The sequence below is a fragment of the Myxocyprinus asiaticus genome, chromosome 39 (assembly GCF_019703515.2).
Source record: "Myxocyprinus asiaticus isolate MX2 ecotype Aquarium Trade chromosome 39, UBuf_Myxa_2, whole genome shotgun sequence".
Classification (NCBI taxonomy): domain Eukaryota; kingdom Metazoa; phylum Chordata; class Actinopteri; order Cypriniformes; family Catostomidae; genus Myxocyprinus; species Myxocyprinus asiaticus.
This window is the reverse complement of record NC_059382.1, coordinates 40593509-40609914: the sequence shown is the minus strand read 5'-3', so window position 1 is coordinate 40609914 and position 16406 is coordinate 40593509. Positions and strand designations below refer to the sequence as shown.

The window sequence follows — 16406 nt, the reverse complement described above, 5'->3', positions numbered from 1 at the left end:
AATAAACACATACAGTATATGCCCTCTCATAATGCAAAATGTGTAGAATGTGTTGTACTGCCTTTAATATATGAAGGTTTGAATAACAATTACTGTATTACAATAATGATACTGTAATGACCATTGAGAATGAGAATAAAAAAAGCTCTCTTAAAGGTAAAATGTGAGAATTTGGGGTTACTAATTGTCATGAAAATAATATCAATGTTAATACTATTACAAATAGTCCACATTTCTTTAAAATAAAACACTTCTTTTATTTTGGGGAGAAAAGTGACCCGGACATGTTTTTTACTTCTTCTTCGTGAGATTCGCCCATTCACTGTCTGTCACAGTTCACATAATCAAAGTCATTTTATATTTATTTGTCTTGCTGAATCGACACTATTGAGACAAAAAAAAACTACAAGTTCCAAAGATCAGTAAAGAGTTTATTGTTTGCCCAAGTTAACTCATTAATTATGATTTTGGTTACTAGTTACATATCATTTACCTCCTGAAAAGCAAGGCAGTGAAGAGTGGCTTGATAACAACATCGCACAAGCAACAAAAACTATGAGAAACATTTATAGAAAAGTCTATTTTCTTGTCATTTTTACAAATGTATGCAGCACCGAAGGGTTTCCAGAGAGTTTGTGATGATTTCTGTATAATAACACATTGAACAATATCAGTAAGTGCATTAGAGAATTGTCATCATCTGTGTCACTTTATTTCATCCTAATGTATGTGACAGAATGAGAGAGAAAGAACTGAGAAAAAGACAACTTAGAAAACATATTCATACTGAAATGTCTCCCAGAGAAAAGAACTCCATTGTTATTGTCCATCAGAATCATTTATCTGAGAAAGAGAGGTCACACTATAAAAACTACAGCAATACACAGAGACACATGTACTGTTTGATCTAGTGAGCATCATGTGTGTTTTATTGTTTCTTTACACCGGTGCCTTTAACGTTGACTTCATTGCAATGTGTGTTTTTTCCTGCTGCTGCTTTAACATCTCTGTGAACACAAAACCGCAGAAATAACAATAAGCCGACTGAAGCAGGAAAAATCGATTTTCACACTCAACTGTGTGCACAGATGTTAATATCTCTTATGTGATCTCTCAAATGATCTTTGACATTATGATGTCATGCAATATGGTTATGCATGTATCAGTTGGTTAGTTCAGTTATTTATAGTGCCTCACTGGGGCGACCCTAGTCTCCCTCAGACACTGTGTTGTGTGTAAGTGACCTGTGTGTCTGCAGTGGAGCGCTGATGGCCGCTCGGCTCACTGCTCGATGTCTCGGGGCCTCCAGACGGTGCATGGGAGCAGAAACCTTGAATTTGGACAGTTCCCTCTGCCACTCCTCATCAAATGACTGCGCCTCCGCTGACAAAACATGGAGCCAACGACATAAATCATGATGATGAGAATCGTTGAATTGAACAGAATAGTTTTCCTTTAATAGTTGTCTGTGTATGTAAACTTGTGATTTGTGTGAAAGTGAATAAAAGTCATTGTTGTAGCGCCTCCAGTGTTCATTTCACCAGGAAATGAGCCACATTAAAATAATTTTGCAAAATATGTTGGTATAGCAACATGATCCTATGAGAGCAGGTTGTATAAAATCATACAGGTAAATTGACAACTGACCTGAATTCACCCAATATAGTGATGAATCAGAACTAGAATTGTTCAATTCCTTATCATTTGAATTCCTATTAATGGCTGTTTTTCCTGCTGAAATGAACTAGTTTTAGTAACGGCAGCTGAACAGACTCACTTTCATCCATGTTCTGGAAGTCCTGGTTGAGTTCTCTCTCTCCGGTCTTTTTGTTTTCTTTCCTCTCTATCACGTGTCCTCTGTCCTGAATGTGATGAGCGATGGACATCTTCTGTAGTCCACTCTCAGAATCCTGCAGAGATTTCCTCGTCTCCTTTATCTAACACACACACACACATACATCATACACGGTTAGTGGGATAAATGAACCGTTTATCATTATAAAAAGGAGTTGGGTGAATCTCATGAAACCTGTCAAGAACACGTCCAGCCCATATGTATATATAAATATATTTTGCATTAAGAAAATTAAGCCTTAAGTTTGTTTTGCTTTTTTACATTCTTTTTGTGACTATTAAACACATTTTCAGCCCAAATTCTCATTACTGTAATGTGAAACAAACAGTGATTATTTACATTGTAAAGTATTTATACATCATGGTAGCATTCACTTCACTGTCTTTAATTTCTGCTTATTTAAACAAACATAGGTCTTTATATAATTTTTCTTTACTGTAATATAATTAAGTAATAAGGTGACAGTAATGAGAATGTAATCACCAATGAGAATGACAAAAAACCCTCAAAAGTCAACATCTGGACACATTGCAGTAATGAAAATTAGATTTTTATTTTTGTATTACTGTATTAATAGTTTAGGGTGAAATGTGTTGAATTGCCATGAAAATAAGGACACAATGCAAAGAAATACGGTCTGAAAAGTAGGCTTCATTTTCTATATGCAAAATAAACATGATTTATTGTCTTTCTTTTGGACATGTTTTCATTCAGTCAGCAGTACTCACTCCTCCAGGAGCACAGCGGGTTTGTGACGACGCCTGGAACACTTTTGCCGGCTCATTTCCGACTTTCGAGTACGTCATGACAGAAGAGGAGGAAAATGAGTGGCTGTTGGAGTCTGACGCCATGTTCTCCTGAAACAAACATTATACATTAAACATTTAACATAATGAAGAATGCATTTCTCTCTATCAGTGTTGAACAGCAGAGGAACTATGTGTTTATGTGTCTTACACTCAAAATAATTACTTTAAGATTTATGCATTTCAATTTTAACAACAAAATTAAAGGACAAATACTTGAATACATTTTAGTTTTAATAACTACATTTAGTTAAAAATGACTCTTCAATTTGATGGAATTATGTAATGAAATTCAAATGCGTAAATCTTAAAAAATAGGATTAAAAAAACAATTCTGAGTGTACCCTAGTTATATGTAACATTCCAACAATGACTGAAAAGTCACACCATAAACAGTATTTATCAGGGAAAGTGTTTAAAGGAATATTCCGGGTTCAATACAAGTTAAACTCAATCAACAGCATTTGTGTCATAATATTGATTATCACAAAAATCAATTCTGACTCGTTCCTTCTTTTCTTTAATAAAGCACAAATCTGTTCCAGTGAGACACTTACAATGGAAGTCAATGGGGTCAATTTCTGGAGGGTTTAAAGACAGAAATGTGACGATTATAATTTTATAAAAGCACTTACATTAATTCTTCTGTTAAACTCATGTATTATTTGAGCTGTAAAGTTGTTTAAATTATTACAGTTATTTTAGGGTTTGTTGACATTACATCATCATGGTAATGAAGTTGTAAAATTGTCTATAACTTTCCACAGATGCGGTTAGTAAGAGATTTAATCCCAGTAAAATCATGTTAACACACATATTGTTCATGTCTTGTGTCTATACTTTTGAAACAGTGAGTATTTTAATGTTTACAGATTGACCCCATTGACTTCCATTGTAAGTGGAACACAGATTTGTGCTTTTTTAAAGAAAGTGAGGGACGATTCAAAATAAATGTTTGTGGTAATTAATATTATGCCACAAATGCTGTCGATTGAACTTCACTTGTATTGAAAGTTCTTTTTTGCACACCTTTATCGCCATTCTGTCTGTTTATTCAAAGTGCATGTCTGTTTACATTTGGACATAATGACATGTATTGCTGGTTTATTGATTTGCATGTAAACTAGGCTATTTATAACAGTTTTGTTTAACAGCCTTTAATCTTTAAATCAGACTCACAACATTTCTGTGCATCTCCTTCATTCTGTTCCTCATGCTGTCTATCATAGAGAAAGGATTGCTGAAGAAATCCAGCTCCTGTAGATATTAATCACATACACAGAAAACAAACCTTTAGATACAGGTAGATATGAAGTATCATCTAGAATCAACACAGATTCAACAACGTCTATTCAAAGGAAATTAAGAGCTGAAGAAGTTAATTAGCCCACAAATCTTTTAAATGATAAAACAGACATTGTGTTCCATTCCAGTTGTGTTAAAACACTATAACAGCTACACGGTGAAACATCTGTTCACCAGAACATCACTGCACAGCACCCACAGAGACCAACTATAAACCTCAGTTTACATGTCAGGGACTAGATCTTACAAAAAAACATGCATCCTAACAGTGACGCTGTGATGTTTACTATGATGCACTATACAGTCATATGATGGCAACAGGACATCAGAGTGACACCTTAAAATCGATGTGAAACAGAATTCAAAACCCATTTTACTCACTTGTTTCAGAGTGAAACAGGATATTCAATAAGAACATAAAATGAAGAGCAGGATTTGATTTTATCCATAGTGAATTGAAGTGTCTCTGTACAACAGATGGTTGAAAAATAAGAGGTCTTGATGATGTCAGCTAAAAATGAAAGTCATTTCAGAGGCAGAAGTTATTCCATTTTGATAAATAATTCGAAGACAAAAACATTTTTGTCACACTTTACAATAAGATTCCATTTGTTAACATTGTTAATAGTATTGTCTAATTTCAAATCAATTTGAATTTATAAAACCACTGTGAAAAAAATGTGTTTAATATTCTGCAGGGAAATGGTGAAATCACCAATAAAATAGTGCTGAATGTACATGAGGCATTACACTTAGCTCAAAAATATTTTTTAATCCGACATGGCTAATATTCTTCTATAGATCATTTCAAGAATGTAAACAAAAACAAAGAAATTAGAACTGTCCAAACATATTTCCGGAGCCTTTCAACAAAGTCTCTTTTTGTAGGTAAGTCAGTCCACTCGGCGGCCGTCTTTGGAACACTCCTGGGCAGTTTGGGCAGCTATTTTTCTATGTAAACAACCGTCATGAAAGTGCAGCTCCTGTCTACTTGAACGGGGAAAGACAGAAATCTCCAAAATGGTTGGTCAAGAGTACGATAAAAGAACATATTTCAAATCAGCAGTCAAATCTGAAAACACTGTGTGGTGGGGTGAGCAAGAGACAGACACAGTGCGTCAGGCCTCGGAGAGGCATTTATTTAAAATAACAAACAACAGAAAAGGGGGAATAAAGTGTCCAAAGGGGAAAGTGTCCAAAACAAAGGGGAATCTGGCACCTTTGCAGTGGAAATTGCTATGTGAAGGAAGAGTAGTGAAGACAGGAAAGTCCAGGTGATAGTGGGTGGTGTTCCGGCGGCCGCGATGCACTCCCCTCCTTGGTTCGAGGTGTGTGGGGTGGCAACTTCACTCGAGCGGCCAGGCTTCCCTGGGCCTTGGCACTTGAGGGGAATAGCAGCCCAGCATCCTGGCCCGGGGTTCCGGTGTGCGGGTCCGGCGATGCATATAACTCCTCCTCGCTCCATTCCTGGACCTGCGAAGACGCCAGCAGGTAGAGACCAGTCTCCCGAGGAGAGAAGCGCTCGGTGTTTAAAGGCAGCAGTGATTAGGCTCTTCATTGGGATCACACGAGCCCCATCACGCAAGGCGGGGCGACAATGATCCACGGGAGAGGCGTGTTGTTCCATCACAGCTGGTATAATAAATTGTATCTTTAACTCAGATTATGTTAAAAAACGCAATTTTACCATCTTGTATAGCTAATGCGTATGCGCGTTCTTGAGTTGACTGATGTGCGATTTCTGTATCTAAAAGCTGATTGGCTCTTTTACTTGTAAGGCGGGACTTCCTTTCTACATCCACTGACCATTGGCTGCCTTTGGGCGTTCGAATTTCTCCCATTTATTTTAATAGAAGTGGCCCGTCTCTGCTAAATAGTCTCTGTTTTGACAAGCAGGAAATGTTCATGGAACAATGACATCAATTGAAGTCATCAACAAAAAGTCCTTGAAACAGATTTTTATGATCTGAGAAAAATATTTTTGGTCATCCTTTCCAATCAAGCTGTAATTTTTCCACAATGCAAAAGATGTGAAAATATTATTTAATTGCACATATTCATGATACTGTAAAATCTGCACTTAGATCTGTTATCTCGTCTCATCTCTCAAAGTCCATGGATCTAGTAGAAGTTTTTAAACAATGTGGACTTGCCAGAGATGGGAGAACTCACATGAAGGGACTATATTAACATCACTTAGGAGAGTGTTTTCCATTCATGTAAGGATTAAATTGGTGCTCTCTCACCCTCTGAGTCCCCGACCACCTGGACCTCAACATCTGAATCCATCTCTCATCTTCTGGCCTTCCTCCTGGTCCACCCTTGACTCCTGGCCATCCACCAGGTCTCCAGTGGTGTCCTGGCCTTCCACCAGATCTTCAGTGATCTCCTGCCACCACACCTGTTCCGCCCTGGTCTCCTGGCCATCCGCCTTTTCTCCAGTGGTCTCCTGGCCATCCACCGGTTCTTCAGTGGTCCCCTGGCTGTCCACCGGCTCTGCTCTGGTCCCTCGAACCATCTGCCTGCTGCAGCCTGGTCTCTGGGTTGTCCTTGGTCTCCTGCTTGTTTGCCCACCCTGGTCCTTCTAAGTTCTTTTTTGGGCGTCAGGAGCCTCCCATTAAATGGGGGGCTCCTTAACATGTGAGACCTCCCTAGTGGCCAGTAAGGGGTACTGGTAATGTTTATGTTATGTCTCTTATTTTGAAATGCTTGTCTAGTTCTCTTGTTGTCTCTGTTTTCTGTGTTCCCCATGATTGCTCCCAGGTGTGTCTTGTTTACGGTGTTACCTAGAAGGGCTTTTCACCCTGTGCTTAACTCCGGGTTATCTTCATTCTAAACCCCGCTTTAAACTCCGGGTAAAGCAAACTTTCACACTTGTAATTTTGAAAGGAGGTTAGCACCGCTTTTTACCCGGTTATAAAACCCTGTTCCAGAGCAGGGTTAGCACCGCATTTGCGGGGTTAACCCTGTGTTGCGGTGCCAAAGGTATACAGTGTGAAATGGATGTTTCAGAAAGTTGTTTAGCAACAGACAACCAATTATATAAAGCCTCAGTACTTACCTCATTATATATTCTTATGCTTTTTACGGTCGCTGAGACTTTCACACGCTGTTTACGTTCTCTGTCTGAGGGAATCTGGCAAAGTGTTGAACAGTGGTGGCAAATGCGATAATGGCTGAGATGAAGTGACAGTATTCCGTGTTTTTGTGGCATATTTCAGAAAACGAAAGACAAACAGAGCTGAATTGTTTGGCGACATTTCCACAGAAGAGCAGAGCAGCTCCATTGACAGGTTACGTGTCCGTCGTGAGCTGTATTCATCCAATCATTGTTATCGAAACTGCAAATATGCAAATTAGAATGTTAACCCAGGGTTTACGAATGTACAGTGTAAAACATCAGAACATGAATACCCAGGATTAATTATTAATCCAGGGTAAATTATGAACAGTGTGAAACATGAAACAGGATAACCCAGAATTCTGTTTACACGGGGTTTAGAATAACCCGGGGATAACGATTTCAAATGTGAAAAGACCTATTGTGTATTTAAGCCCTTGTGTTCTCATTGTCATGACCTGTTCTTGTCCTTTTTAGGTTGTAATGGTTGTGTTCTTGTTTCTTAGATTATCATGTTTGTTTTAAGTTTCATTAAAATCTGCATTTAGGGGCCTGGGTAGCTCAGCGAGTATTGATGCTTACTACCACCCCTGAAGTCACGAGTTCGAATCCAGGGTGTGCTGAGTGATTCCAGCCAGGTCTCCTAAGCAACCAAATTGGCCCGGTTGCTAGGGAGGGTAGAGTCACATGGGGTAACCTACTCGTGGTCGCTATAATGTGTGGTTCTCGCGCTCAGTGGGGCGTGTGGTGAGTTGTGCGTGGATGCCACGGAGAATAGCATGAAGCCTCCACACACTCTACGTCTCCGCTGTAACGCGCTCAACAAGACATGTGATAAGATGCGCAGATTAACGGTCTCAGACACGGAGGCAACTGAGATTCATCCTCCGCCACCCGGATTGAGGCAAGTCACTACGCCACCATGAGGACCTAGAGCGCATTGGGAATTGGGCATTCCAAATTGGGGAGAAAAAAAAAAAAGAAAGAAAAAATCTGCACTTAGATCTGTTGTCTCTCCGTACACGTTAAAGATACAGTACATAAAATGCTAGCTATAAAATTAGCCTTAATGAGTGGATAATTCGTTTTGGAAAAGGTTAAAAATGTAATTTCCATCAGCGTCATTTCCAGCACAGAATTCTATTAAACACAATACAGAATTTGAGATGTGCCGAAAATGAATTTTCATGACTTAAATGACATAAATCTCCTGTGATGCATGTACACACACTGTTGGACATTGTTAGTAGACAAATTAAATAAACTAGTGAGAGTGTGAAAAAAGTCTTAAAGAGACATTACTTTCTAGAAGTCCCCACTGATAAAAGTGAGAGCTCCGAATAACTCCAGAATTGGTATCTGTCACCTCTGGTTATCAGGTCTAATAATGGAGAAGCGGCTTGTGTTACTCTGCAGCACTGAGTCAGGAGCTCATGTCAAACCATCAACACTCCTCAAAGACACACTGGAGAGCACAGCACCCTTATCTGCTCGCCACAGGGGGCTATTTTTAAGTGAACACTATTTTCGGTGGGCTGTGTTTGGAAGACACCGTCCTGAGGTCAAGACCCATTTATGCTCATGCCATCAGAGCACCAGCTCTCATCTTGCAGGTCTTGTGTCTCTTTCTGGATAGAGAGATGTTTCAATAGTCTCGCTGGGGAAAACACTGTTGATTTCAGCGAACGAGTCGCACAAGAGAGCTCCCGGAAGAGCAGTCGCTTCTGAGAATAATCAGAACTCTTGGCAAGGCTTCAGATGTGATCTTAACAGTTCTCAGTTTACTAAACAGACACTGGCTGTTATTAAACCACACATATGACATAAACTGGTATGCAATGTTACCAAAAGTGTAGAAATATTTTATATAGAGCCATGTGAATTAATCAACCAAAATTGATACTGTGTATACTGAAATAGATACAGTATATTAGCACAAGTATTACTGGCCAGGGCTGGTGAGAGTGAAGAAACAGAGTAATGTAAAATACAGAGTGGATGATAAACTTGTTATTAAGTGTTTGTTAGGCTCAATGAGAAGCAGAGTTTAGTTGTTTATGGTTGCCGAGCAACATCCCAACTTACCGCATTAATATAGAATTCAGTTGATGTGAGGTCACAGGTGTGACAGGTGTGTATCAGCTATTTAACTCAGCTTTAATCACAAGCTAATCCAATCACAATTTAGACTATGTTATTATGATGTATGTTGACTATAATATTAGTTTTACTGTTTTGAGACTTTTGTTTTTTTTATCAATTGTCACATAATGTGCAGCATGACGTGCAGTTAATAAAAACATGTTTCTGCAGAAATGTCAGACTTATCATTTATTTGTTATGAATAATCTTATGTTTTGGTTTGCATCCATCAAAATCCAAAAAAACAAAAAAAAAAAAAAAACAATCAAATGAGATTAAGTACTTTTCACTTTAAAATGTATTTAAAGCTGAAGTGTGTAATTTCAGAATGTAAAATATAAATACGAATACATTCCTCGTCTTCTGTTGATCAAACAAACCCGTCCCACCCCCAACTCTCGCCACTGGCTGACTCAGTGTTGCTGTGTCGGGCTGGATGGGTTACTCAAAACAAAGAGACACAGTGTTTACAGTTTTCAAGAAAATTAACCAATGATTGTCTTACTAATAGTTATCTCTCAATATATGAGAAAGTATTTTAATACTGAAAATGTTACACAATTCAGCCATAAGTTCACTGACAAATGTATTATTGCAAAAATAATCTGATTGTGATATAAATATACTATATACCTGATATAAAATCAAAATTAATTATGCGATGCTGATTAATTAATTGAATTAATTTAATATAGAAATATCTGAGAAAGGCCCACAAATAAAGATTATGTCAGGATCATACTCATGCTCCATGTCTCGTCTTTGTGAGCGCATGGCTTCGGGTTCGGTTCGGTTCTCTTGCCATGCACACTTCTGTCAGTCCTGTGTGCTGTGTTAATTGTTTGAACACATGGCTTATGATTGTCTTCATTCGCCATGTGCTCTTCTCTCTTGTCATTTGTGTTTAGTGTCAGCACATGGCTTCTGTCAGGTTTTGTTTACCATGTGCTCTCCCGTCTCACGTCTAGGCCCCGTCACCTTGTTATTAGGTAATTTGCCTCACCTGCCTTCCCTCATTACCTTCCCAATTTAATCTGTCTGTGTTCTTTGTCCTGTGCCAGTTCGTTGTGGAAAGTACTGTGGATGTTTCCCCTGTTTGGTGTTTGGTTGTCCGTCCATCCGTCCAGCAAATTCCCGGTGGCTTCCTGTTCTAACCTGGACTGTGAAGCTCCCCTTCTACAGCCCTACTTCTAAGTTCCTTTCGGTTTTTGGAACTTTGTTCCTCCCCTATGGGTTGTTTTTGTTTGTGTTTTTGTGATTTTTTTATTTATTTTTATATTTAAATAAATCCCATTCTGCCAAGCACCTGACAGATTATTCAATATATCATAATCAAAATAATTCTAAATATAATAATTCAGATCATGCAAATGCATTACATTATTGTTGCATATGTGTGATTACACAACACAAAAAGTGGCTTTTCAGAACGCGTCCTGATTTGTGAGGCACCTTTACTTATTTTGTTTGTTGCCTGTACAGCTGGAGTTGCGCTGACTTCCCCTTAGCTGACTGCAACTCGCAAAAACAAGGTGTCACATCAAGCTTGAATTGCTGTTCCACTGATAGGTACATTTCTTATTACAGAATATACATACAGTCAGGGGGCATGATTAGTTGCGTTAGTTTATTAACACATAATTTTTTTAAATAACTAATCACACTGTATGAAGGCATGAAACCAACAAATTGACAGCCCTAAAAATGACTCTTACAGTGGTATAAGATTTTGGTCATACTGTTCACCATTAATGTGAAGTAAGCAACCATAAAGCAAGGTGATCTTGAAATGTGAAATGTAAACCCTTACTATCTACTCTACTTACCCTACTACTTGCATACTACTACTTTAATATTCTCTTAGCTAACTGCAAAAACTAGATCAATTAGCAAAATCCTGGAGTGCCCTCCAGTGCTCGCCAGCATACAGGCTGTGCCATCAATTCCCGATCCCCACAGAACCCAAACCACATCCAACTGTCCAGCCCTGACCAGAGGGTGAGCATGCTGTACGACCCCTCACCTGGCCTTTACTTGGGGAAGGCCACTAGTTAAAAGCAGAGATTGCAGGGCAGTGAGGAGGTTGGCATCAGATGAGAGTTATTAGCAGGAATAAACATACTGAGCACAGGGAGCAGGAGGCAGACACAGACTCTAAGTTTAGCATTTTGAGCTGCCAAATCAACCAGCTGCTCATTGTGAAACTCTAGAACTGCTGACACGCTGTTAGAATACAGCCAGCACACTGCTTTCAGAAGAACGTCATCCAGTTTTCAATCATTAGCTTGGTGTGAGAAACAGATCCAAATGTCGCAGTTCGCTGAAAATGTTGCCCTCTCTGAAATCTCATTTGTGGTTTGATTCAGAAAAAAAACAAAAAACAAATGCTGTGTGGACCCGTCACTCCAGATTCCACTGGTTCACATGTGTGTTGTAGCCAAACACGATGCATGAGTTTGAATATGTGGAATGGAGAATGAGATTTAAAGCTGCTCTGAAGGGGAAGATTTTCAGTGATTATTCAAAGAGAATTAATTGACCTCAATTTAAATCTGTTCCTTTAAAGTATGACTTCAGAAGGCTTGCTGGAATACAGCATACAAGTTGTATGGACTAATTTTATGCGACTGTTATGGTGTTTTTTGACATTTTTGCAGCTTGACAGTGGTCACTGTTAACTGATGAGCTGTGTAAAAATGATATATTTTGGCCCTATCTGAGAGCGCTATGCTTGAAGTAATATGGGCAAAGTCAGTGGGCATGGCCATGGAGTTTTGGTATTAAGTCTAGGCGCAAGTGGGTTTGGCGAAATCTCGCACGTAAAGCGCTAATGGGCTGGATCAAGTGCAATTTAATTATGAGGTTCTTATCTGGTTATTGCACCATCTGCATCCTATTATAGTCCATTGCCTCAAGTGCCAGTGATATAAACAAAGATAATCACGTTCATACGAAGTTGGTAGTGTAACCGAACTGAACGCATAGAATTAGAAGAATAGAAATGTGAACTTACGTTCCTTTTATACTCATGGAAAATGTGATTCTCATCAGAATTTGGATGTACGGTCCATTAAATTATAGAGATTGTAAGTATTATTAATCATTTTCATCTACAGACACAAATTTTGGCTAGTATTAACAGTGATTGTATCCACCAGTTGATTTTGATATTGAAAAATTTCATTAAATTATTGAGACATGAAAAATTAAACCAAAAATATTTCTAAATTCAAATAATATTCAAAAGAAACGAAAATATAATCAAAATAACAAAGTGGTCAGAAAAATCATACCAAATCCAACATTTTACTTTCTCCAACTTCTTTCACTGGCACCTTTTGCAGTGACTTAAAAATCACTCTATGATAACAGGTAGCAAAACACCAATACAAATTATGTTTGTATAATATATAATATATTTTTTAATATAAACATAAACATTGAAAAATAAGCCATGACTTATGATAGTTTAACACACATCTCATACATTTTTGTTTCATAAAACGGCTACAACTCTGATTGTCAGGGACATAATTTGATGTTCCACTATATTTTCAGAGTTTGAACATGAACTTTATTACCACCTGCTGGTGGAATCTCCAAACTGCAAATGTAGGAATTGAGTTTAAACTTTGCACTGAAAACAGACGTGCTTTTGAAACGTCTTAGTGTACTGATCAATTTCTCAGGAAAATGGCAAATTTTACTTTGCACTTCATTAACATACAATACACCCACAGATAGCGCAAACACTCCCACCCACGCCCACATGCGCTTTGCACTGGCACAAAAATTGGATAAGACATAGAGCACTGTTATTGCACATAGCGTTGCGCTTAGCGCACTCACAAAAATAGAGCTCTAAGACTTGTTTTTAGAGAAATAAAAAAACAATTATTATAGGATTTATGTTTAAAACAAAAAGAAAAGAAAAAAACATTTGCCAATGATAAGAAAAAAAATTTTTTATTTATTTTTTTAAGAAAAGTAAAGTTTTTTCTTATCCCATTGGCAAATACTTTTTTCTTGTTATAAGCATAAGTGTTACTAATGTTTGTTAGATTTCTCTGAAAACAAGGCAAAATATCTCATGTCCTTTTTCTTCTCAAGTAAATGTGTCCTGTTTTAAGAAAATTTAGATATTTTTACGGGAAAACAATAAATGATTAAATACCTTATTTTCACAGTGAGGCCAGAGTGGCAAACTCAGTCCAGCTCTATGGGAATTCCCAATTTATTTATCACTAATATTGTTTACTCCTCTTGGAGAACTATCTACAGTTATTATATTTTAGTTTAAGATGAAGAGCATAGTTTTATAAAATGACAAGTAATAACCTATCAAATGTGTTTTCTGTATGTGAGTGTCAGAAGTGTGTCAGTGGAACAAAGCGTCCTTGTTTTCTAAAAATACCACGTCAAATAAAAGATCTGTAGTGTTGAGGGTCAGCGGTCGCCTCCACTGCAGAACGACACTTCTGTAACTGTATTATACACTGCCAATCATAACCTTCATGAACTCTTAATGCTTCTCACAGTAAAACTGGGATACGTGTGTGTGTGTGTGTGTGTGTGCGGATCTGGACTGCAGTATCTTCACTATGACAGTTATGAGAATCTAGAATGAGAAGCACCAGCTTTAGTAGCCAAGTGTGTAATCTATACTGAGCTCAAAGAGATTAACAACGATAGACACAATCAGAAACAAAAATAACTGTGGGTAAATATTTCTGTAGCCCCATTTGTGTGTGAATCCACAATTTACTTTCCTCATCTGTGTTTCTGGTCCTATTGTGAGTGATTCATCAGTGCACGCTATTCCAATGAAAAAAATTTATATTTGCCATCAAAATGTAATCACTTGCTCCACCTCGCCCTCTTATTTTGCATCCACACATCATACAGAGACCATTTTTCACCATCCAATCAATTTCCAATAGATAAAATCAAGTCCTGTCAGCATTTTTACTTAATGAATACTCAGTTTCACTCTCAAATATGTCAAATTATGAGTAAAACGGGTTGGGAATGCAGTCTCATGTCATGAATTGTGTGAAGAAACACAAGCTAAAAAACAAACTCCTCAAACAGTGAGGCGGCATACACTTACTCTGTCATTGCGAAGGTTTGTGCTCATTTTAGGCTGACCCTCCTCCCTGTGACCCCCGTGACCCCTGTGACCTCTCTGTCTGCCATCTGTAATGCTGGGCATGAAGCCGTGACTGAAGGGGTCAGAGAAACACCTCCTCATCTGCCGCATGTGCTCATGATGCACCTGGAACGGATCGCTGAAAGAGTAGAAAATAAAACTAATATAACATAAATCATGTTTATAATATTGTGAAGGGCTCTTCTTCAGTGGTCTCAACTGGTGGGTCACGACCCAAAAATGGGTCGCAGTTCTGACTGGGTTGAAAACAGCAGGGGGAAAAAACAACGGTACATGCAAATAATACAACGCAATGAAACATGTAATCGTGCATAGTTAGGATGTCACTATAATTAGGTTTATCAACCATTAAAATGGAGGAGAAAACACTTCCCATATCTTTTTGTTGTTGACGTCAGAGGATGTGCGTTCAAACGAACTCTGCAGTATTTTGGTGTAAATTCATCACACCACGTCATTTGGTAGAAGCTTATCGACTTTGACAGATGTCAACATGGTCAGGCTGTGTGACATCGAAAAAACGACAAAGAAAATACCAGCCAGACTACATTAAATACAGGTGAAATTACAGCCACTAACTTTGCATTTTGTTAGGTCTATGCAGTTCATGGTAATACTAGACATTTTTGTTATTTGGTAAGATAAAGTTTTAGTATCGTGTTGGTCACTGGATGTCAAATCTGGCTCCTGTAGCAAAAGTTAGTGGCGACTTCATCGTGCTTTGAGAACATTGAGAAGTTCTTACCTTGATGAGCTATTTTGAAACAGAAAGAAGAAAAAGATCCTTCATTACACTATATTTCTAACAGTAAATTTTGTCATACAGAAATATGAGCAGCTCACACTGTGAATACACTGGGCAGCATGTATCTACGTTACATAGTTCACTGAGTTCACAACTAATAACACTGCTGCCAGCTGCATGGATATAATCACAGATTAAATCACTTTTACTCATGCATGAAAGAGGCGTTATATATGTGAACAGGATTTGTCGCATATATAATAAACTAATAAAGGTTTGCGTAAACAACAAGACGGCAAAACAGGGTTAGATACCAGCCTTAGCAAAAACAGTGCATTTCAGAATCAGAATGAGCTTTATTGCCAGGTATGCTTACACATGCAAGGAATTTGTCTTGGTGACAGAAGCTTCCAGTGCACAAACAGCAACAAGACATAGATAATAATAAAAAAATAATTGAAAAAAAAAAAAAAAAGAATCAATATACTTTGAATAGAATATAAAGTATTTATAAAATACACAATAAGACTAATATATATATATATATATATATATATATATATATATATATATATATATATATATATACACACACACACACACACACACACACACACACACACATACATATATACATACATACACACACAGACACACACATACATTTTAAGCCAAAGCAAAATAATCTATATGACTTTATAATATAATATAATTAATATAATATAATATTAACATTTTGATTATCCATATAACTTATGGAATGTGCAATGTGCACATCATTTTAAACAAATAAAAATAACTGCACCCGCATTGTTATAAACGTCCCTGTGAGACTTACGAGAAGAACGGGTCTTCTTCAAACTGTGTGAGGAGATTGTTGAACATGATGATCGCTGAACGGATCTTCTAAATTCTAGAAGGATGCGCTCTCAGTTACTATCGAAACTCAACACACGTCATAAGGACAGGAGGCGGAGACTGTGAACATGTGACGTGTTCCGTGAGGTTTGATTGGCTGTAGTTGGAAACTTCGCCCCGCCTCTCTCATTATCGCAGTGTTGTGTATGTGTTGTCATGTCAACGCAGTTCCTTTTTAATCCTTAGAAGCATCCAGATATTTACACACACACACACACACACACACACACACACATGTTGGTGCAGCTATCATTATGAGGACTCTCCATAGACATAATGATTTTTATACTGTATGAACTATAGATTCTGTCCCTTAACCCTAACCCTACCCCTAAACCTAACCC

The 16406-nt window shown here is 37.9% G+C and overlaps 1 protein-coding gene across 4 annotated transcripts; it reads right to left on the bottom strand.

Moving 5' to 3' along the window:
* Positions 1-416: 416 nt before the first annotated feature.
* On the bottom strand, positions 417-16088 carry LOC127429814 (myeloid leukemia factor 1-like). 4 transcript variants are annotated; one of them, XM_051679056.1, is made up of 7 exons: positions 15983-16088; positions 14340-14517; positions 3841-3918; positions 2584-2712; positions 1778-1937; positions 1245-1383; positions 417-1007 (listed from the first exon to the last, which is right to left on the bottom strand). In XM_051679056.1, the coding sequence occupies exons 1-7, from the start codon at positions 16027-16029 to the stop codon at positions 929-931; spliced, it is 810 nt and encodes a 269-aa protein (XP_051535016.1). In that variant the 5' UTR covers positions 16030-16088; the 3' UTR covers positions 417-928. The 4 variants fall into 4 exon arrangements, with proteins under 4 accessions (XP_051535016.1, XP_051535018.1, XP_051535017.1 ...); XM_051679058.1 differs by having other exon boundaries at positions 1245-1400; positions 15983-16055; XM_051679057.1 differs by having other exon boundaries at positions 1286-1400; positions 15983-16055.
* Between the last annotated feature and the right edge of the window lie 318 nt (positions 16089-16406).

Coding starts and splice junctions, on each gene's coding strand:
- LOC127429814 (XM_051679056.1), bottom strand. CDS start 16,029: ATGTTCAACAATCTCCTCACACAGTTTGAAGAAGACCCGTTCTTCTC. Junction 14,518..15,982: donor GAAGAAGACCCGTTCTTCTC/GTAAGTCTCACA, acceptor CTACTCTTTCAG/CGATCCGTTCCAGGTGCATC. Junction 2,713..3,840: donor AGGAGATGCACAGAAATGTT/GTGAGTCTGATT, acceptor TGTTTGTTTCAG/GAGAACATGGCGTCAGACTC.